The sequence below is a fragment of the Argiope bruennichi genome, chromosome 8, assembly GCF_947563725.1.
Source record: "Argiope bruennichi chromosome 8, qqArgBrue1.1, whole genome shotgun sequence".
In the NCBI taxonomy this organism is placed as follows: Eukaryota; Metazoa; Arthropoda; class Arachnida; order Araneae; family Araneidae; genus Argiope; species Argiope bruennichi.
Genome location: NC_079158.1, coordinates 98,108,500 through 98,131,889, shown reverse-complemented (window position 1 = coordinate 98,131,889; position 23,390 = coordinate 98,108,500). Strand labels below are relative to the sequence as shown.

General features: G+C 31.5%; 1 protein-coding gene across 1 annotated transcript in view; it reads left to right on the top strand.

The window, feature by feature from the left end:
* Positions 1–23,082, top strand: part of LOC129981685 (transmembrane inner ear expressed protein-like) — a 28,280-nt gene extending 5,198 nt beyond the window's left edge. Inside the window, exons 2-4 of the mRNA XM_056092624.1 lie at positions 13,685–13,814; positions 18,322–18,465; positions 21,643–23,082. Of these exons, the coding sequence (XP_055948599.1) occupies positions 13,685–13,814; positions 18,322–18,465; positions 21,643–21,851 (483 nt within the window). The 3' untranslated portion in view covers positions 21,852–23,082. The remainder of the gene's footprint in view (positions 1–13,684; positions 13,815–18,321; positions 18,466–21,642) is intronic.
* Positions 23,083–23,390: the final 308 nt, after the last annotated feature.

The window sequence follows — 23,390 nt, the reverse complement described above, 5'->3', positions numbered from 1 at the left end:
GTTTTAAAGTTTATGTCACAGACGTCATAATAAGCTAACAAGTATTTAAAAAATAAAATACGAACGTGTTTGTTTTAAAATTTATGTCACAGAGAAGAACATGTCTCTTTCTCTGTGGTTTATTGAAAAAAGTTTCTAGAACAAATGTCAAAAGATTACATCAGTCGGAAAGAACTAAAAGTTTATCGTCTGCATAATATTTATCGTTTGCGTTAGTTATCCATTTTTTAATTAACTTATGAGAATAATGTTCTCTGATACAAATTAAGAATTTATCGTTTGATTTTGAAATCATATCGAGAAGAAAATATCGTCTGCTTTTCTTAATTAACATTGGGATTAAAATTTTATCTTCTGCACTTTGAAATATTTCAAACTTAATTATTAACTGAAATAAAAGCGAATGTATAACCTGTTTTTTCTTAGTATATTTGTGTCAAGGCTATAACAACTGTCTCTCTCTCTCTCTAAATACAGTATCTATCTTTTTTATTGATCTCATTAATGCGGTGAACATAACACCAGAATACCGCTAATTTGACTCAAGTTTCGGATGAAAGAAAGCCATTTAAAAAAATATATTTAAATAACAAAATTCTTATTTGTTGTGCAAAATATGTAATATTATATAAAAATTCTGCATATAATAAATATTACAAAATATAATCAAAACCTGAACAACAAAGTAACTGAATGGTAACTTTGGCAAGGTAACTGAATAAGCATTTTACTGGGATAATAAAATATTTATTAACTTTTTCATCAATATTTAATCATATCTGAAGAAGATAACTATGCAAGAAAAATCACCTACGAAGTTTTAAATGTCTAGTCCTAATGATTAAGGAGATTTTTGTGATCAGTGAGTGACTGATATTTCGCTTTTATTTATGCTGTCTCAAGGAAAATGCAACTTTAGAAAATTAATTTAAAAAGTTGAAATAAAGACAAAACAAATACACTCATATGCTCGCTTCAAAAATTAAAAAATTATAATATAATACATTCAAATGAATTAAATGCGTATAGCTTTTTATATTTTCTACAGCTGACCATTTTCACAAAATGTTGCCAGTAAATCTCCCAGTTCTATTAGTACTTTCTCGTATACGTAGTGTAAAGAAAGTATTGCCATCGTCAAAGAAATTCGAACTCGACGACTTGACGATTCTTCGATTTTGACGAATCTCAAGGTTTTAGAACTTTCTGAGTTCGACAGACGGCGCATCATTGAAAAATGTCCGCCTGTCAGTGAAAAAGATAACTCAAAAACGCATTGAGCTAGATGAATGAAATTTGGTAAGTAGTCTTTTCTCTAAGTTTGTAGCTATTTTTCAAATTTTGAGCAAAACTATTCAGAGGAAGTCTGTCTGACTGGCTGTTCGAATACAATATTACATATAACTACAAAATGAGTAAAGACAGACGGGTAAAATTAGGTATATCGATTTATAGCCTATCAAATTTTGAGCCAAAACCAATAAGGGGTTGAACGTCTGTTAGTTTGTATCTTCAAAAGCATGCAAACACGATAATTCCAAAACTCAATGACATAACTATATCAAATTTGGCGTATGATTTTGTGATTACACTTGCGGCTCTGAATTATATTTTGACTTCAATCAATTGGGGAAAAACATCTCTGAAACACAAATTTGATTATCGGATACTGTTATCCACATACCAAGAATTGATCGCTAAAAATTTCTCCAAGGATCACACTATTAATTCAGCAAAAATACTAAAATCACGTTAAAATTTAATAATTTAAAATTATTGTATGCCAATCTCTGTCTTTCTCTTACGTAAAAGTTCATAATTTTTTTCTGGGGTGTGGAGAATAAGAGAGATTATGCGGGAAAGTTTAGTGGAGATCAGTACCTCTGGTTTTCATTTAATTACTTTTCCTCAAATTATTAAATTTTAATCCACGAGCATTGAAGCAATTTCAATATAAGGAAAGAAAAAAAAGCGTAGAAGTATTTTTACTTTTTAACATGCGTAGCATAGAGAAAGTATAATAATCGTCAAAAAATTAAACTCGTGGTTTTGACAATATCCACGTTTTAGATTTTCTTGAGTTCGAAAAACACATTTTTAGAAAGTGTTCGTCCATCTGTGATAAAGATAACTCAAAAACGCTTTGCACTAGACGGTTGAAATTTGGTATACGGTCTCTACATCAAAAATCCGTCTATTCGGCTGTTTGAATATAAGTTAAGAAGATAATTACAAAACGTATAGAGCTAGACAGATAACATTCGGTACACAGATTTAATATCTATAGTGTAGACATCTGTCAAATTTTGAGCTGAAACCAACAACGGGTTGATTGTCTGTCTGTACTTCCAGAAACATGTAAACGCGAGAGTTAAAAAACGCAGTGACTTAAATATATCAAATTTGATATCTGATTTTGGGACTACAAGTACAGTTTGATGTCAAATTTTTGTTTCGATCAGTTGAAAAAAACATGTCAATTCGACTTTTAGGTATCATTATCCGCATTACGGGATCGTTATCGTGTTGTTATCGCCAAATAATGTCTCAGTAAAAATGCCAAATTCACGCTAAGAGTTAATATATCGCAACTATTGTACGCCAGTGTCATGCAATGCATTCTTTGACTTAACAAATGTATTTAAGAGTACGCAATAAAGTTTTGGAAAAACCACTCTCACTAGAGAGTTTTTTTTTTTTTTTTTTTTGTAAAAATTGGCAATTTAGATCATGTTAAAAATAGCCAAAGTTAGGAATTGAAAATCATTTTTTAACCCCTAACTTCTAAACAATTGCAACAATTGAAAAACTTTTAATTTGAGCCTCATTAAAACTTTCGTTTTAATAAGACTTTATTTCGCTTAATTTGATTTTTATTTTTCAATTATCAATCCCAAAGAAGAAACGGGGAAATAAAAACTTCCATCCCTGCTCAACTGGATGAGCCATTTACGAATTCTTTCTCCTCTGAATTACTCTAATATTCTCAAAATTATTTTAGTTATTATGATCACATAGTAACATGGGAAAAGCGCTATACACGAGTCCGCACACACACATACGTACTTATAAACTTTTGAAAGGAACATAGATTTGGTTCTAAGGGTTATGATCAAGAAAGATCAGCAAAAATTTCCCTGAAGTCATGTCATGAAAACAATTTCAATAGGTAATTTTTGTATAAGGAATGTATCTATTTAATATAATTATTAAAAAATAAAAATAAAGTAGTTCAGATTTTTACTGTTTCCAAGTAATAGAATATATCTTTAAATTTTCTTAATTCAAAACTGTCTGCATCATTTATTAAACTTTTTTTTAAAAAATCATAGAAATTGAATTAAAATTTGTAAGGAATTGAAACTACTGTAATTGAAAAGATAACATTTTGAATTTTAAGATGATATAAATAATATTCCTTTTGGAATAAATTATTCCGAAATCACTGCTCAAAAACTGCAAAATTTCACTTAATTTTCAGTTAATTGAATATTTAATTAACATTTGTGCTTTAAAAAATCTTTTTCTTCTCTTACATTGCATGTGTGCAACATTAGATTGAATTTGGTCAAATAGTTTAAAAGAATATGCGTAACATGCATATATATCCACGACTTTTATTTATATTAAAAACTGGAATAATTTCAAAGTGCTGAAAGTGAAATCTTCAGCTGGAAAGATGATGCCAAAACTTATAAGCAAATTGCATGGCAACAATCTTTATGAATCACAGACGGTGAAATAAGAGACTTATATGCTCAATATGTTACTTTCCAAAGCACAAATCAATGTATATGTAAACTTGGTTCACGTTAAATTCAGTGGCATAAATGCATTCTCATACTGAATTAGTTTGAAATTTTGATACAGTTGTGGCTGTATCAGGAGTCATCCTTCTCATCTGATAACAACTCATAACTTCAGAGACCATTGAAAAATTCTGCATACAACACAGCCAGCGAAAACAGTCTCTCCTCATTTTTCTTGTAAACTTCCACAATAGAGCGAATTCTGTGATTAACACCGTCATATGGTGAATATACGACGGAATTGTAAGAACGAGAGCGTATTTTTCTGGTTCCTGTGGATAGATTTTATTATTTGGGTTTATAATTTGATACAGGTTTATAATTTTTATGTTAAAACTACATACAAAACTTTTCTTGTCTAACTCGTAGCTTTTTTTTTTTTTTTGAGAAATTGTGTTTATGTTACATGAATAGAAAAACAGACCAACAATTTACCCTTAGATGATTTTGTCCAAAATTTGACACACATCTGCAATTTTGATGTAAATATCATTTACCGAAATTCTCTGATCTATCTCATTGTATTATTGAATTATTGTATTCATGTACATATCAACAGACAATCTAACTACCGATGGATTTGGATCAAAATTTGGCATGGATCTATTATTTTAATGATTAAATACTAATCTTTCTACAATCTACAATCTAAATTACAATCTAATCTACAGTCTACTCTACAATCTAAATACAATCTACTCTTTGATGATTTCGTTCGAAATACGACACACATCTGCAATTTTGACGCAAATATCATTTACCGAAATTCTCTGATCTATCTCATTGTATTATTGAATTATTGTATTCATGTACATATGAGCCGACAATCTAACTACTGATGGATTTGGATCAAAATTTGGTATGGGTCTATTATTTTAATGATTAAATACTAATCTTTCTACAATCTACAATCTAAATTACAATCTAATCTACAGTCTACTCTACAATCTAAATACAATCTACTCTTTGATGATTTCGTTCGAAATTCGACACACATCTGCAATTTTGATGTAAATATCATTTACCGAAATTCTTTGATCTATTTCATTTACCGAATTGTTGCATTTATGTACATTTGAATAGATAGCCTAACTGTCGATAGATTTAGTTCAAAATGTGGTATAGATCTATTATTCTAATGATTAAATAATAATCCAGATTTCATTCATTTATATTCTTTACATTTTTCGGTTATTGTGATCATATGAACGAGGTAGTCGAATAGAGAAAATTCAATTTGATAAATTTCAACCAAAATTTGATAACAATCTTTAATTTTGATGTAAAAAACATTTACAAAATTTATTTTGTTTAGGTAATGTTGCTCTTTAATTATTATTTTCACAGACAGTCAGATATGATTCCAAATTTTGTTCAATACGGTACATCTATGTCTATAATAGCACTTATGATATAAAACATGGAGAGCTATCAAAATATCGAGATCGAATTATTTGATTATTACAATAATTGCCCATTCTATAATTCGCATGCAAGAAAGTAAAAAAGCGATATTAAAAAATAAATACTTATATGCCATAATTATGATTTTGTTTCTTTCCATAATTATAATCCCCTCTTGGCAAACTCCAGGAATCTGTAAATCCTCTAATCTTATTTTAAAAAAGAATCCGTCAATGTCGTGATTTTTAGTAAAGTGATTCCACCTTTTCTTTCAGCCAGAAGAAAATAAAAACGTTTCTTTACGGCTCTGCAATATTGTTTAGAAAGCTCCATCAATAAAACGCGAGACACTGGAGTACAAACACCTGCTTCTCTTCTTACAGATCAATGAATACTTTAGCATGGAGATATGAAACAATAAAAAAGCTCGTGGTGAATTAAGGGAACAGACATATGTTTCGAAAAAATATCGTCGATGTCAAAGAATTGATTAAACGTGGCAACTTCATGTTAAATTATCTTAACAAATACAGTCAAAGTTAATTAAAATTCCAACATATTAATTTTATACTATAAATTTTTCAAAAATGATGTACCAAATTTTTTTATGAATTTTTATTGAATTAAATTGTTATTTTTTTCTCTTATGGTCAGTTTAACTTGAAAGGTTTTAATCCCTATAGACAAGAAACGTATGTTCCAACATATGTTACATTTTTTATGCATTTTTATTCAATTAAATTATTATTTTTTTCACTTATGGTCAGTTTGACTTTAAAGGTTTTAATTCCTATAGACAAGAAACGCATGTTCCAACATATGTTAAATTTTTATTTTATAATTAAATTTGTTTTGAGTTTATTTACATTGTTTATTAGAATTCATATAAGGTATTATTTTATACCAATAACGTTTTTATTCCAATGATTTGCTCCGCCCAATGAAATAATAATAATGTCTGTGATGAATCCGGGGAAGAAATATATGCTTCGAAAAAATATCGTCGATGGCAAAGAATTGATTAAATTTGAAATTTCATGTTAAACTATGTTAATAAATGCAATCAAAGTAGGTTAAATATATATTAATTTTGTATTGTAAGGTTTTCAAGAATGGCGAGTCAAAAAACTTTTTGTCAATTTTTATTCAAATAAATTGTTATGTTTTTTTTTAATACTTATAATCAGTTTTGGCTTTAAAAGTTTTAATCTCTATGAACACAAAATGTATGTTCCAATATATGTTGAATTTTTATTTACATTTAAATCTGCTTTGAGTTTATTTACATAATTTCTTAATAAGTTATATTTAATGATTTGTATAAGGTGTTATTTTACACCAAGATGCTTTATGGTGCCATGTACATTATACAAATCTATGCATCATCAACAAAGTGTTCAAAATTAAATAAACTGATAAAATAAAACATTCAAATATCAAATACAATGCAGCTCTTCTGTTAAGACTAGAAAAATTATGAAGAGATTTAAATCACGATTTCTCAAACTATAGTACATGTGTCACAAAAGGCACATTACAATACTTTGGCTGATACAGCTTTTACACAAAATATTAAAATTAATGTAAAATGGCGATTCTTTTAATATTTTGTTTTAAACTGCACTATTTTAAAATAAAATTTTATTTTATTTTACATTGTATAAAATTTTATTTTGTATTGTATAATATTACATTTTATTTTGCATTTTAGCTGCAACTCCTTCCATCCAAATGCATAAAATAATTTGAAATCTAAAAGACCAATACATCTCTCACAACCACAAAACAGATTTAACCAATTTTTATTTGATATGAAAGTTTGGTCTTTAATATGTCATCAAGGTCCCCTAACCGTACATTTTGGACAAAATACTCAAAAGCATTATTTTACCGGTCGTTCTTTTTGAAAAAAAAAAAAAAAACTTATCAGAATTTTCCAGGCGTAATCATAAAATAAAATGCCTTATTTACAAATTTTGTCAATTTTTATATTATATGAAAGCTCATGGCTCTCTAGATATGTCATCAAGTGTCCGTTGCCCCTCCCCACAGCCTCCAGGTACTACAAAATAAAACTCAATCATTATTAAGCAAATGTTATTAGAAATAATACTTTCTTTTGTTTTTAAGATATATGTTATCGAAATGGGTCGACCTGACAGTATTAATAACATTAATATAGTCGACAAATGTGGCTAAAACTTTTGAAGTTAATTTAGACAAGTCGATCAACTTTGATGAACAATATCTTATAACAAAAAAGTTTAATGAAATAATAATTACAATAATAATAAAAATAAACAAAAGTAGTATTTGGAACTATACTTGCGCAATAGTTCCAGAGCATTCTTATTAATTAACTCTATTTCAATATGGTGAGAAAAACTAGGGAAATCGAACCAGTTATTGATATTGGGGGTTTGTCTAAGTTTTATTTAGTAATATTAGGGATCACGAACTTTCATACGAAATAAAAATGGCGAGATCGATTTATTAGATGTTTTACTTAGTGGTTGTGACTGGAGAGCTTTATCAAAGTCCCCCACACACACAGAGGGAATATTAGTTTTTGAGATTTCTTGAAAATGAATAGGGGTGGAGAACAGTTGCAATTGATGATGTATCTAGATTTTAAATTTCATAAAATTAAAGTTGGTGATTCGATAAAATGGGTAAAACCAAAGAACCAATCCTTCAGTTCTTGTGGCTGGAGGACTCGTACTTTGGTTTTGCCAATTATTTTGAATATATAGATGGCAGATAAACAGTTAGTAGTTAAATGTGACTAATATTTTATTATAATGTAAAAATTTCACGTGTTAATTTTTTCAAACGAATATTCTTCGTTATAAAATATGAAAAGAAAAAAAAACTTTTAAATGCATTCATCTTTATTCCAAAAAAATACTATTATTGAAGAATGACATTCTTGATCCTTGTTTATGTCTTAAAAACATTTAAAATATTTTAGAACTTTTGTTTTGAGTGCTAAAGGCCCCAAATATAATACAGGTATTAAATATAAATAAAATATATAGTATGAACAAGTGATACTCCCCTTTTCTCTCTGATATTTCAAATAAAGAATTTTAATATATCTTCATAACCATAATTGTATACAGGGTGTCTCAAAAACCTTGACCGTGGCTTTTATTCCTTAAATATTGATCATAGACATATACCATAATTTAAAAAATTGGGTAAAAAAAGGTGCAAAATGTTATGAAATCGATTTAAATTTTTAGGAGATTAAACTTCAAAAAATACAAAATTTAAAATTTTATGTGGACTCCGTACAAAAAAATTCCAGTGAGTAAAATGTGCCCCATCCTCTAATAAGGTCATGTACAAAATTTCAGCAATTTATCACAAAAAGTCTCAAAGATATGAAACTACATAACAGCTGACTTAAACCACTTTTCGATGCCTGGATATGAATTCGCAAAGAGAAAAAATCGTATCGGATGCTCGTGTTTTAGGGGTCGTACACAAATTAACAAAGAAAGTAATGATTAAATAAATAAATAATAATTTTGCTATTTATTGTTCAAAAGTATTAAAAATTTGTAGAAATAACAACTTAAAGGGAAGATTACATAACTTAAAAAAAAGATTACATAACTTAAAAAAAAGATTACATAACTTAAAAAAAAGATTACATAAAGGAAAGGTTACTTAATTTTACTAAATTTTGTACATGACCTTATTAGGGGATGGGGCACATTTTACTCACTGGGAATTTCTTTGTACGGGGTCCGTATAAAAATTTGAATTTTGTAAATTTTGCTCCCTGAAAATTTTAATCGATTTCATAACATTTTGCACCTTTTTTTACGCAACTTTGTAATTTACAGTATATGTCTGTGATGAATATTTAAGGAATAAAAGACGGGAGTGAAGGTTTTTGAGACACCCTGTATACAGAAAAGAGTTTAAAAAAGTGTATGGTTTTGTAATGCGCATATTAAATATACTTGTGTATAACCATGAAAAGTAATACTTTTCGGCAATGCATCTTAATGTAAGAAAAGTCTCTCAAGTGAAAATTTGCATCACAAGACAATCAGAATAGCAAGTCATCTCTTCAAAAACAAAGCAGTCCAAGTCCATGTATGTCCAAAGCACGTGAACAATGTCATTAGATCTTAATCACTAACTATTTTTAAAATGGAGAAAATCCAATAGTTATAGAACTCTCAAAATAATATGTATTTAAGAAAACTTAACGGAATATTAAAAAATTTGAATTATGGAACATTCTGATTAAGCTCATCATCCTTCAGAAGACTCACACCTACCCCACCGTTACTTTTTGTCAGATATATAGGGTACCTCAAAAGACCGTTTACAAACTTGAAGAATATGAGCAAATAATTTTTAAAATAGAGCATGATGCCACAAAGACAAAGAGTGACCGTTACAAGAGGGTTTTTTGGGGGGTGAATTACATAAAAGAAAAGAAGAAATACAGTTTTTAGAATACAAAATAGCAATAGACTTTTATGAATAACGTTACTAATTGTACGTGGTATGACATATAGCCAGTAGGATGTAGTATCCGGAATAAACACATGGAATACTGAAAAACGTCAATAACTTTCCGAAGTTATAGATTCTTCATATCCTGTTAGTGAACTATTTTATTGTATTATTGTAAATTTATATTTCACTAAACTTGTACTGTTCAACTTATCTAGTGTTCTTTTTTTCTTTTGCTGAATATACTGAAAGATAACCCCTCTTTAATGACGTTTTCGTTTGTGGTCTCGGATTTATTGAAATTTGGTTTTTTCGTCTGCATGAGTATCCTTAACGTTTGCTAACAATTTCTCCGAATAATGGATCTTCAGAGAACAAATTTTAACTACCATGTATAGCATAATTTGTATATAAAAAAAAAGAACAAAACCACAAATAATGGAGGAAGATCACGTTCAAGTGACATATGATGTATCAAAAGACATTGTACCCTAGATGTGTTATTTTTATATTCTTCTATATACAAAGTGTATCTAAAGAGTTTAATGAATGGATGGATATCTTGAAAGGAACGCGAAAGAAAAGTGTGGCCATGCTTATATGGAGGGAGAGACTTCTTATGTACAGCAGACTATCCCGCCACCACTGAACGAAGCAACATCGACAGGATTTATTGTGGCTGACTGGCATAACCCGTCAATAAGACTGGCCGATTCACCGAACTGTAATCTTCTTTGAGGAGGTTGGCCGGTGTAGTTGGGTTGACCGGAGGCTGACCACAGAATGTTCAATCTTTGACCTTCCTCCTCATCTTTCCGTTCACCCTTATCCTGTTAAAGGAGGAGCTGGCCACCACTTAAAGAAAAGCTCCTGAAAATTCTTAATATTGCTCCAAATTCTCATTCCACAATTAAAGATATCTAAATACTTTTAAACTTTTAAATAGCTGGCGAAAAAAACTGACAATTTTTAATATCTTGTCCTTTACTGCTTTTTGGAACCATCAATACTATACATAAGTCATCATTTTCAACTTTTAGATTCTTTCTAAATTCCGAGATTAGTATGCATTCCATTAAACAATGATAAACAGTTCCAATTCCATCACATATGTGTTTATTTTCCGCCTGTATTTATTTTCCAGTACTCTTCCAAAACATCGGAAGTATATAGGAAATCTCCTTTGCCCTACAGGGAGAAACTGATGGAAAGATGACATCTAATAAACGGTGGAATAAATCGAAGTAGATTAGTTAGCTAACGGCCTGCGGTATATGTGCGAAAACTCGCAAATACACTGATTTGCAAATTGAAGTAAGTCAAAAGGTAACCATGAAATTTTGATTAAAAATTAGGCAAAACGGCTACAGAAACCTATCTAATGTTGATCCAGGTGCATGGAACAGACACAGTGAATGGAAAATGCATAAACAACTGTTTTAATTGTTTTCAGGAGGAAAAGGAAATCGATGATGATTAATCCGGTTCGGTTCTATCTTCAACGTGTGACGACCGGCAGCCTCGAATGTGTGATACAGATGTTGTTGTAAAATGATGACTTGACACATGATTGACAGAAGATGATGACTTCGGACACATGATTGTTTCGATACGGTAAATCCGTGGAGAAAGAAGAAAGGTCTTGCCGAAATTGTTGGGAGTAGAGAAATACAACTGGCAACTGCCATATATCTTGCCAATGCTTTTCAATTTAATGGTGACAGGATAGTCAGTAGCAGTTGTAGCAATCGGTAGTATTTATTATTGTACATTCACCATACTCGCTTGATCTAGCAACTGGAGGTTTCTGTTTGTTCCCTCGCCTCAAGAGAGTATTGAAAGGCACACATTTTGCAATTTTGCCATATATTCAACGACATGTGATATGTCTGCTCCGATGCTACCTCATTCCAGCAGTTTTTTCAACGATGCCAAAAATGTGTTTTGGCCAATAAATGTTACCTTGAGGATGAATAAAAATATTTTTCCATGTTTAATTTTATTTATTTTTGCACTCCTTTTCATCGAGCTTTTTTAGATGCATCTTGTTTTTAGACATAAAATGAGAAATAAACGCTCTAATATTTTTGTCTACATTGTACCTAATTTCTGATACCAGATATATAACACTACGATCTTACTCACTGACTTAGTATAATACACCAAGTATTTCACCCTACTTTTATTAAGGTGTCCATTGGTAAGGAAAAATTTGTTGTTAAATTTAGCGAGAAAAAATTGATTATCCATTTATTTTATTGAAGCCAGTCGCCTTTGATCGACCAGCCGTCCAGCTGATTGTCGAGACATGAGTTGTATTTATTTCAATTAAATCCCAGACATAACTTCATCTTAATGATTCTGCCAACACAATATTTTTAAGCAACAAATTGCCACACGCGTTAAAGCCTCATTATTTTAACTATCTTACACATGTTCTGTTCATTGTGATCATAAATCCTCCATATGGAGACCAGTCACATGATATCATAAAGTTTTTATAAATGTGATTGCCAGATTAATTAATCTGTTTTCTAATAATTTCGTTTTCTTATTCGTCATATAGATTACATAAATATGAAGCCTTCAACAATGGAAGAAAATCATGCATTTAAATATTTGATGAAACAATGAAACGGCTTGAATTTCAGGGCAACATAGTGTAACCTACTGCTTATCAATTGTTGCTTGGTTTTTAATTAACCGAAATTCTAATCAAAATTTAAAAACAGGCATTGAAGTACATTTCTACTCTCTAAAGTTTATCTTTGTCAAATGTTGTAACTCTAGATATAAAAACCTGTCTTATAGAACGCCAAAACATACACCACAGATACACATACTTTCTCCTTTGTTATCAATTGATATCAATGCCTAATTTTCTTCCCCAAGGATATGTAATTTCTTGTAAGATGTATAATATTACATTACAGTATATCATAAAACAAATAATGAAATGTTAGTTGGTATGCGCAGTTATGTTAATAATGCTTATGTTAATAATGGGCTTATGACTTCGCGTGAATCGACCTCATTTTCCTTGTGATTTTTTTTTTCCTTTCTCCCTTGCAAAAAAGTGCAACAAATACTTTGTGCAGTGCATCACATGAATATAGATTGGTCTCATTATTTTAATGAATACAGTAAAGCATATTTTACGCATGTATAGTCACTGTATTCCATCGATTGGTACGTGCAGCATTAAGATTACATAGCCAACTACCAAACAGCTGATTTGTAATTGCTTAATTACTACAATTTTAGCAAAGCATTTGAAATTTTCTTATAAATTATCTTTTTGACATCTACAAGTTTTTAATTTATTTTTATGATATATTATACTTTAGTTTAAGAATAAAGAACTGAAAAAATATCTAGTGGGGCTTAAAAGATCGCATTAGCAATTCTAAGTCAATGGAACTGACATAAATGATATATTAATTTTTTTTAAATCAAAATTTATTTCTTCTATAGCAAAAGAAAAATTTTCAAGCAATATTCTCTTAAAAGATGCACAATAAGAAGGGGAGTAGTACAAAGTAGATAGTTTTACTGAATGAATAGGGACTTCGATCAAAGCGTTGTCGACAAATTTTTCCAATATGTTTAAATTAGGCAATAAAGACAAAACGCAGAAGTACAATCATTGCAAACCATTATTGGCTAATGTCAAAGAACATAATGGCTGAAATACACTTTTCATCAGCTTTATAATAATTTCATGGGTACTGACAGCGACTATCGTCGTAAGAATATTATTCAGCAATTACTGATAATTGAAAGCTTTTGTGTTTGGATTCTCCTCTCCGATGCAAATGGATAAAAAGTTGAAAATTCAAAGAGCTCATATTGAAGTCATATGAATGACTTTGAATGTATTTTCTTTGACCCATATGATGTCAAAGAAAATGCAGGCTCTAATTATATATGATAATCTCTCCTTTGAATAGGAAATTTTGAAGTTAATTCTTTTTCAAATATGTTTTTTTCAGGAATGTATATGTGATGACGTATCACAAACTCATACACTTCCAGAACCAGACTGGCTAGAGACTGAAGTGGTGGCTGGTTTCCGTGTGTGGCAGATTCTCTTCTTAGTATGTGCGGGACTTGGCACTCTTGGTAAGATGTAAACATGACTGTAAATTGTTTTTTGCAAATACGCTTTAGAATAAAAAAATTAAAACTATGAGAATAAAAACCCCGAATAACAGTAATTTCTTATTGTACTCGTATTATTATTGTAGAAACCCCATGAAACAAATACTAAAAGTCTTATTAAATAGGTAGAACCCTTAAGTCATTGTCAAATAGGCACAGAAGTTTAGGTGATTCTGGGAGATCCCAAAGTTTCGATACTTATTTTGCTATATTTATAAGCAAATTAATTCTATGCATTCATTTAATTTACAAAGGCATGAAATCGAACATATTCAAACCAAAATAAGTATCATTTAGATTTCAGAATATGATTCTCATGTTTTCAAATTCATATTCGAAATTTGCATAATCCTAATTCTTTTTAAAACTGACTGACAAGTCTTACCGTCCTCTCTTTGAATACTTAGAATACATTAAATAAGTTTTGAAACTTTTGAAATTTTAATTTTTGTATACTCAACTCCAATTAAAGCGTATTATTATTTGTAATAATTTACTTAATAATTGTTCTTATAGATGTAGAATTAAATGGAACAAGAAAATCTTTTTTTGGTAGTTTCGAATGGAAAACGGGCTCCTAAAACTTGTATTAACTAAAATCCCCGAAATAATTTAATCCAACCCGGGGTGTAGGACCACCTTCAGCCTTTATGATGGATGCTTCGAGGAATTGAAGCCTTCTTTATGAACAAAATTGTGAAAAGTTCTGTAATGATTACGGAAGAGAATATTAAATACGGATTCTCTTTTCCAAAATAGATCAAGTCGAAACTGCGGTAAACAAGGGAGATGTGTGATTTCAGTTGCACATTATTTTTAATCAAGTCTTTGCACGTCAAGTTTTATGTATAGAATAGTTATAATCCTATAAACTACATTGCTAATTAGAATAAATGTTTGCATAATAAGGTGCTAGTGATTGGCGAAAATGCTCATACAGTCACTCCCAAGATGGTAAGATCAGAAGAAAATTACGAGATCATTGATCAATTCATAACAAAAATACTGTCATGTTTCATATTTGGAAGAAGACATTCAAGGGCTTCACTTATCATGATATTCTTCAAAAAGTCTCATAATAAAAAGTTATGTGAAAATCATTTTGACGATTCTCTACGAGGTTTTATGGTAATGGTACCTTTTAAAACCATGTATTGCATTCTCGTTTAGTTAAACATGGCTTCGGAACAATTAATCTGTCGTAGATTTTTTGTTGGCCCTAGTGGTTGTCAATAGTGTCCCTTTTGGGGCCTTGGTAATCTACACTGACGGTAGCAAGCTGGAAGACGGTAGAACAGGGAGTGGTGTTTTCATCAACAGCAATGGTAGCGAAGTTAGGATCAGTATCCGAAACCCTGACAATTGTTCAGTCTTTAGATCCGAGATCATAGCAATTGGAACTGCCCTTAATTATGCCCAGACAACAGATAATAATTGCATTTGGATATTGACCGATAATAAGAGTGCTATACAGTATTTCAAGAACTGGTCGGAAATATTTTATATTTCAGACCAGGAGATTATGAAGCTTCTGTGTGAAATTGGCCTGAAGACACCTATAAACCTCCAATGGATTCCATCGTATGTCGGTATACATGGCTATGAGACAGCTGATGTGCTTGCCAAGAATGGCTGTGATCTTCCAATGGACTGTTTGAACCGTCTTACTCCCACTGAGATCCACTCCCTGGGAAAACATCGTTTACTTTCAGCGTGGCGCCGTACTCCATCTCATCAGTGGTATGCTGGCAACCGCCCTGGCCTATCAATAACATGCTGTGGCCCTCGGCCTTTCCAATCGGCCATATCCAGATTTCATAGTGGCCATCTTAAGTGTTTAAGGTTTCAAAATGGGGATAAGACTTTCCAACCTTGTTCCTGCTCCCAACCTGCTTGTCCTGTTCACCTTCTTTTTTGTCTTGGCGCTTCTTATAAGCAGCTGATGGTTGAAGGGGACTTTCTGCAGATTTATTAGGAAATGACTCGACGGGGCCTCCTGGACCTGGTCTTCTTTCCTTCTCCTGGAGGATGTGTAACAACAACAGATTTTTTGTTTATGTCATTCAATTTTATATGTCATTTTATTTTGTTGAAGCACAGTAATATAGAGATCATCGTTTTTCTGTGATCGTTTTGCCTGAACCGTCTTCTTTTTGAATTGGACAATTCGCTTTAAAATTTGGTTTGTTTCTTATACTAAGCTTTGGATTTTTCCCACAGTTATTCTCTGCTGAATTGGCTTTCCTTTGCAGATATGAGACATCCGAGACTTTAACTAGAAAACAGCTCACACTATTGCCGTTGTAGTAGTTATCAATTCTCCAACTGGACGAGAGCTCATACCTTGCCGTCTTTCAGTATCTGAAATCTGTCGTTTTATTATGTAATATAAAAAATCTATAATCTGTTGTTATTGTTTCTTATGACACTTGCCATAAACAAGCCCGCTGTTACGAAGACAGCTATTTTAAGCTGGGGGAGCGTCTCTTGTTTTTCTAGTAGCGCCAAAAAGGGCCAAGAGTACGACTTAGCTACTCACGCATCACTCATTCGCTTGCACAATTTCTTTTTACAATTTTACCTCCTTTTTACAATCACACACCTCACAGACAGAACACAGGGTAAAGAACAGCCCATTATATGCCCAAACTGGGACTCGAACCCAGGACACAGGGAAGACGCCCTACCCCTATGCCAGGATGCCGGCACCGATAACATATTCATTATTATTATAAAAAAGTAGCATCTGACACTATTTCCCAAACATCAAAATGTGTTTGCAAGCATTTTCATTATTTTGTATTGCATAATTCAATGAAGAAATATTTCTTCCTTTTCAAACTTTATCGTACACGAAATATAAAGAAATCACTATAATCATCTTAAAATTTGGATTCCAAAATTTGATGATTCTCCTTTTTTCAGACCTTCCTGAATACGAAAAATATATTTTTGGCATTATGTCTGTCTGTGAACACAATAACTCAAAAACGCTTTGAGACAAATAGCTGAAATTTGGTATATGAATTTATGGTCAAATTTATAGATTTGGAGGAAAATTTTGAACAAAATCCATTCAAAGGAAGTCTGTTTGGGTACAAGTGAACTCGATAATTACAGAATGCAAAGAAATAGGTAATAAAATTTGGTGCACAAGCTTAGCATATAAAATATAGATTTTTATCAAGTTTTGAACCAAATTTTTTAAACTGTTGACTGCCTGTCACTCTTTAATTCCGCATACATATAAAAGCAATGATATAAATCAGTTAAATTCTGTATATTATCTTATGACTACAGCCTCAGTTTTGTGTCAAATTTTGATATCAATCAGTCGGCAAAAAAGTGTACCTTATCCAAGGCTCACATTTTTTTGCATAGGAAGAAGAATAAGACTTTTATTGGAAATCATGTAAGAAACAGGAAGGCCACTCCTGCTAGTTTTACTTTTAAGGTGCAGCAATGGTTGCTCGCTGGTCGGCATTGGTGAATTTAGATTTCAAGGATTTATTTATTCTTTCGTTTTAAGATTAGTCAATATGCATTTATAATTTCATATCATATGAAATTAAAAATAAATACTGTTTTTAAGTACATCCTGCAGCCATAATTAAATTGCGAAACTTATTGTCCTTTAATCGAAAGAGCATTTATAATTGTCGCTAGAGATCGAACTTAAGCTGAGGATCGCTAAGAGGGCAATCCATTTCTAAATTAAAGCGAAAATCAGAAACTGACCAATATCAAAATTAAGTTAAGTTTTTCCAGGACATTGTTGCTTCGTATGAGGCAGCAATGTCCGAATACATTTTCTGACAAACATCTCTCAATGACTGCGTTCATGTAATATCACGTATCGATTTTTCTAAAGATCCCATGATCCATCCTTTGACAACCCCGATGGATCTTTTCGCTAATGGCACCTTTAATTTGAAATTTATTCCAAAATTTGGATATCATATTTGAAATGCTTCTAATAATCGAGAGATATCCAGCAACTGACAAATTTCAACCAAATGCTCCTGGTCTGACGGAGTTAATGGCTTTGCTTATTGAGTCTATCTTCAGAGTATTTTGAATACACATTTTAAAAGCAATCGGCAGGATTTTTCATGGAATATAGTTCAATATAAGAAAATAAATTGGAAGAAACGTTATTTCTCCCATTTTCTTAGAGAAATTAATCTTTTCAATCATTAAGCAGCCATATGATTGTTGCTTTCACATTATACATCCGCCATATATATCCATTATTATCCACAACAGTATATAACACTTTCACGGTAGCTATTTCAGATAATTTCTAAAAATGTACTTACGATTTTAATTACAGGACATCCATATGCTTTTGAAACGGTATCAAAAGATTTGTTAAATGTATAATTATTTTTCTATTTAAAAATTTTATTATGTTTTGCTGATGATATAGTTTCGAGACAGATTTTTTTCTTCTTATATTCATTTGCAGTGGTTGTGGTTTGTTGCATGACTCGTTGGCGTATTCCTCACACTCGCCAAGAGATCGAAGCCAATCATCGACGCAACCAAATCACTCAACTCTTCCGATGTCATTTGGATCGAATCCCTGTGGATGAAGTAGATCTTCTTTGGGGTAAGTTTAAAGTTCATAACGTGATATATCCACCATATATATACATTATTATATATCCCCAGAGCAACAAACGATAAGGAAAGCCAGATCCTTTCTTCATTACTTTTCCAAATCTTAATAAATTTTTAAAATATTTTGCTTGACCATTTTTAATAATTAAAGTATTTTGTTGGTGTTATTTATTAATGCTTATTTAATTTAATTTAAAACTATCGATAGATGTCCTGTTGATGTGATAATTTTTATTTTTGTTGCGGCGAAAAAAGAATATGCTATCTGAAGCCCTTGGTGCATAATATGAAATTTATGAAATACACTTAAAATACGACGTTAATTAGTAAATTTTTCAGTCCATTTAATTTTTTCTATTGTTATTACCAGAAGATTATTCCCAGCTCTTAGAAATTCTAGTTTCTACTAAAAGCCTTTCATCGAAGCGGTCTGTACAGTGGTGCCATCTACTAGCAGGACTCAAATAATCTTATTAATTATCGATACATTCGCAACTATAATTTATTGTTTTATTAAAAATAAACGTTTATCTTAACGGGATTAATCTCAGCTAAAAAATAAATACCATTAATCAAGTTTAATTTGTCGATATTGATAAAAATAAAATATCTAATATCGACATAAAAAATCGATATATGTATATTTTTGTACGTATTTCTCCTCACACTGATTACAGAGACTTAAAAGACTCGGGTCCTGGAACCACATCCCGACAGCAAGTTTTCATTTTTTTATGCGCTCTAGAATACGTAGGAATAAATACATTGATAGCAATTGCAAAATTTATATTTCCTTGCAATATTTAAAAAAACAAAAATAAAAATTAAACCCTTTGATTGCCGCTTTTTTAAATCACTAATTAGATCCAACATTTGCAGACAAGTTCAAAATATAATAGCATAATATAATTCAAATCTCCAATAAAAAATAAATACTTAGGCTGCTAAATATTAGCTCTCGAAAATCGCGGAGTACAGAAGAAAATAGACCGGCATCCCATGCGCAGAAATCACAGGAAAACCAGGTGGATTTAAAATTAATTAAATCCAGCTGGGGGTTACAATTAATTAAATTATTAATGCCGATTTTGAAATATCAAGTAAAAGTTTTCATGCTCATATACTAAAGTTCCCGACATTGTCTGGTATTCTATTTATCAAAAAATTGTATGAAAAGGGAAGAACGACAATGTTATTATATGATTACATTGTATTTTAGAAACACTAAACATATCGACACTTCGCTGACGCATGTAAACTACAATTGGAAAACGGTCAAAAGACCGGTCGTGGAAGTCTTAGGATAATTATTATATTAACTAACACATTAAAATATAATAATTTTATTTTATTTAATTACACAATATATTAGATTTCATATATATATATATATATTTCTTTTAATGTTTCTAAACTGTTTCTTAAATTTTTGGAAAATTAAGAAGTTTTCAAAACTTTACAAGATTTTATGAGAGATTTTTTAAAAAAATCACTTCAATCGATTTAAACTCGCAACTCTAAAACTCTGAATAGAATACAGTACACGCCAGAATATCTGGCTTAATTTTCTATTATGGTATTTAAATGAGGAAGGCAAGGCATTGCATTGGTAACGTTGTTAAGGCATTGGAAACGCGCGTCTGTTACGATCCTCCTATGTGTCGTGTGCAAAATACAAGTTATGACAAGAAAAGAGCAACTTTGTGCTCGCTATTGATTGTTTTGTCAGTGTCCCAGTGTCAACGGGCCTCAATTGGTGCCGCTGTAGCGGATGTTATGAGTGAGGATAGAACCTGGAACCTTGTAGTTCGCAGCCAGTAACATGGCCACGATACAAAAGCAATTGCTCAGGTAGCGTAGCTGTTAACTGGCTTATGAGCTTTCACCACAGACTCTCCCTCCAGACACGCTCGCCATAACGCTTGGCGCTACTCAAGTGGGTACAGGCGCATTAGAATCAACAGCTAATACATGACCACTCAACAGCCATATCGTTCCTCTCACCTCCGACTCACTGGAGGGAGAATCTGGGGTGAAAGCTTATAAGCCAGTTAACAGATATGCTACACGAACAATTGCTTTTGTATTGTGGTCATGTTACTGGGCTGCGAACCACAAGGTCCCAGGTTGTGTCCTCGCTCATCACAATCCGCCACACCTCTATTCCTGATTATAACAGCACATTAAGTACAATATTCGTATATGGTTCTTGGGGTATGCTTTATATTTTTTAAGTATATCACAATGGAGATTTCAAAATGGGCGATAAACAAAAAAAAGTTGTAGTGACTATGGAAGAGAAATTACGTATTGTACAGCGAATAGACTCTGGTGTAACAGCAAAAACCGGCAACTGTTTCTATGATTCATTGGGCTGTATTCACAATCTTCTTGACTTCTGATAAATGGAGGTCTTAGTACTCAATAAGAAATGAGAAAATACGTATTATAACAGTGAGTTTTGGTATAAAAACTTTATCTTCTGGTATTGGTGGGCAAAGAAATGAGCTCATAGAACTCCAACCTTTCTGGTTTTTTTGTTATCTGGCCTATCCTTCCGCCATATTAGGCCTCAAGAGTGTACTGTAATTATCTGAGAGATTTTATTGAATATTTTACTCAATTAAAACCTTTAGTATGGCAGAATGTATTATGTAACCCGATATCATGAAAAACACTAGGTTAAACACTTTTTCAAGGACCACTTAAACACTACCCATGGGACGGAAAGATGAGCCATTTTTCACCTATGGTAGTTTTAATTGGCTATTTAAAATTTGAGTACTAAGTCAATTAAATAATATGCATTTGTTTTGTTTTTAATTTGGTATTTGCATTGTTTTTAAGTGGGTATTATTTCATTCAGAAAGGAAAATAACGCAGTTCGTGACTTCAAGTTCGCACTTCCTTATCTTCTTTTATATTATAGCTAACACAACATGTTGCTTAATATTGTTCCAATATTGCGTTGGCATTATATTACACAATTCAACCATATTCAAGAATACTGCGAATATTGTTTAATATCATACGATAATGTACAATATATTTCCGCGTTTAGGGAAATTGGGTTATTACTGTATTAAAACATGTTTTCCATTTGAAATTTTCCTCACCAAAATTGATAAGAATATTCTTCCGGGTGATATCTCGTTTTGATTTCCAGCACTGGACATAGTAAAAGCAGCGGTAGAGAGGCGGAAATCCCGGAAGAGGCCCAGCGAAGGTGCGGAAGAACAACCCGAGGACGAGCTAAAGCCCAAGCAACTTCCACTCATGCAGAGAATAAAGAATGTCTTCGTGAAACCTCCTTTGGTAGAATTCAGCGACGATGAGTCCAAAAGCAATAGCACCGTTGACAATTGCTCATTATAGAATTCATTAAGGATTCAAAACAATTTTTTTTATCTCAACCCCTTTACATTAACATTTCAAAAATATCTTCAAAATATTAAAAAGACGCAAATAATCAATAAACCGACTGATGCGTAAGGGACAGATTAATAAGTCTTTCAAACGAATTTTACTGTTAAAGTAATAAATCGGAAGATTATAATGATTCATAAAAAATATTTGGATTTGGTAAATATTTTAGAAGTGAATAAAATCTGGAAGAAAATAAAATATCATTATTATTATTCTATAGCTTTTTTGCATTTAGCTAATAAATGTTGCATGCTGAGTACCTTGACCTGTCAAGCTAAGAACTTGTTATTGTCCGCTCTCTCAATACATATGCAGAAACTTACTTGAAATCTTGTAACTGGCTAAGTGTAAACCCAACTTTAATTTTGTATAAAATTAATTTAACACACTATTCAAGAGCAATTCATGTCAATGTCATTCCAATTTCTTCAATGAATGCCTTGAGCATAAAAGGCCCCCCTTTCCATGCACTCCTAGCAGAGGCGGCGTTAGCAGGGGTAGGGCAATGGCCCCCTGTTGGCAACTGCTTGCCCCCTCGTCGGCGAGAGATTGAGAGTTTCGTCGGCAAAATGTTTCACCACTTCAGAATGATTGTGGAAAAGATACACATTCTCGAGTATTAAAATTTAAAAACCATCTTAAAGTTAATATGTTGTAAACAGTCGAAATGCCAAATATCACTTAAGGAGGATTGACTATATTTGGCAAAATAATCGATAGGGTGGCAGGTCAATAAGATACCGCATTTTGCCGACAATTTTTGATCGCCTGACTATGAATGCAATTTGATAGATGTAGAGGCTAAATCCGCAGATTTTCCAGCATTTGATTGAAATGTCGTTCATCAAGCTTCTAATTTGCATTACTTTTGTCGATATATCCGATAAGATGAATAAGTTATCTCATTCTGTTAGCAATTTCTGGACTGCCGATTATGAACTGAATACGATGGAAGTTCGCAAATTTTCAGATATCTTATTCAAATGTCGTTCATTCGGCTTATAATTTGCATTATTTTTAGCAGAATCTAGACATAGAATAACCAACAAAGTGTTAAATGAGAAAGACGTCGCATTTTTGTCGATACATCTTTGTCTTTCGGCTAAGATGTTATCTTAAGTTATGAAAAAAAATGACTTTCATTTTGTATTTCAATTAGTTGCAAGTGAAATCATTAGAAAAAAATACTTTTATATTTTACATGACTAGTGCAATAGAGTTGTTTTCCCTATTTCATAATTCAATGAATAATAGTTCTAAAATTAATCATCGTTTTATGCGTATAATTTTTACTTCCTCTTTAACGAATTGGTAAAATTTTTTATTTATTTCACTGTGAGAATTTTTATTATTTATTTCACTATCACTTTTTTATTTATTTATTTATTTCTAACTAAATTCCAGTAAAGGGTTAAACTAAATTTAACAAAACACAGTTTCCTCTCGACACTCTTGTGCATTATGCATGCTAAGAAGAGCTACTTTGCT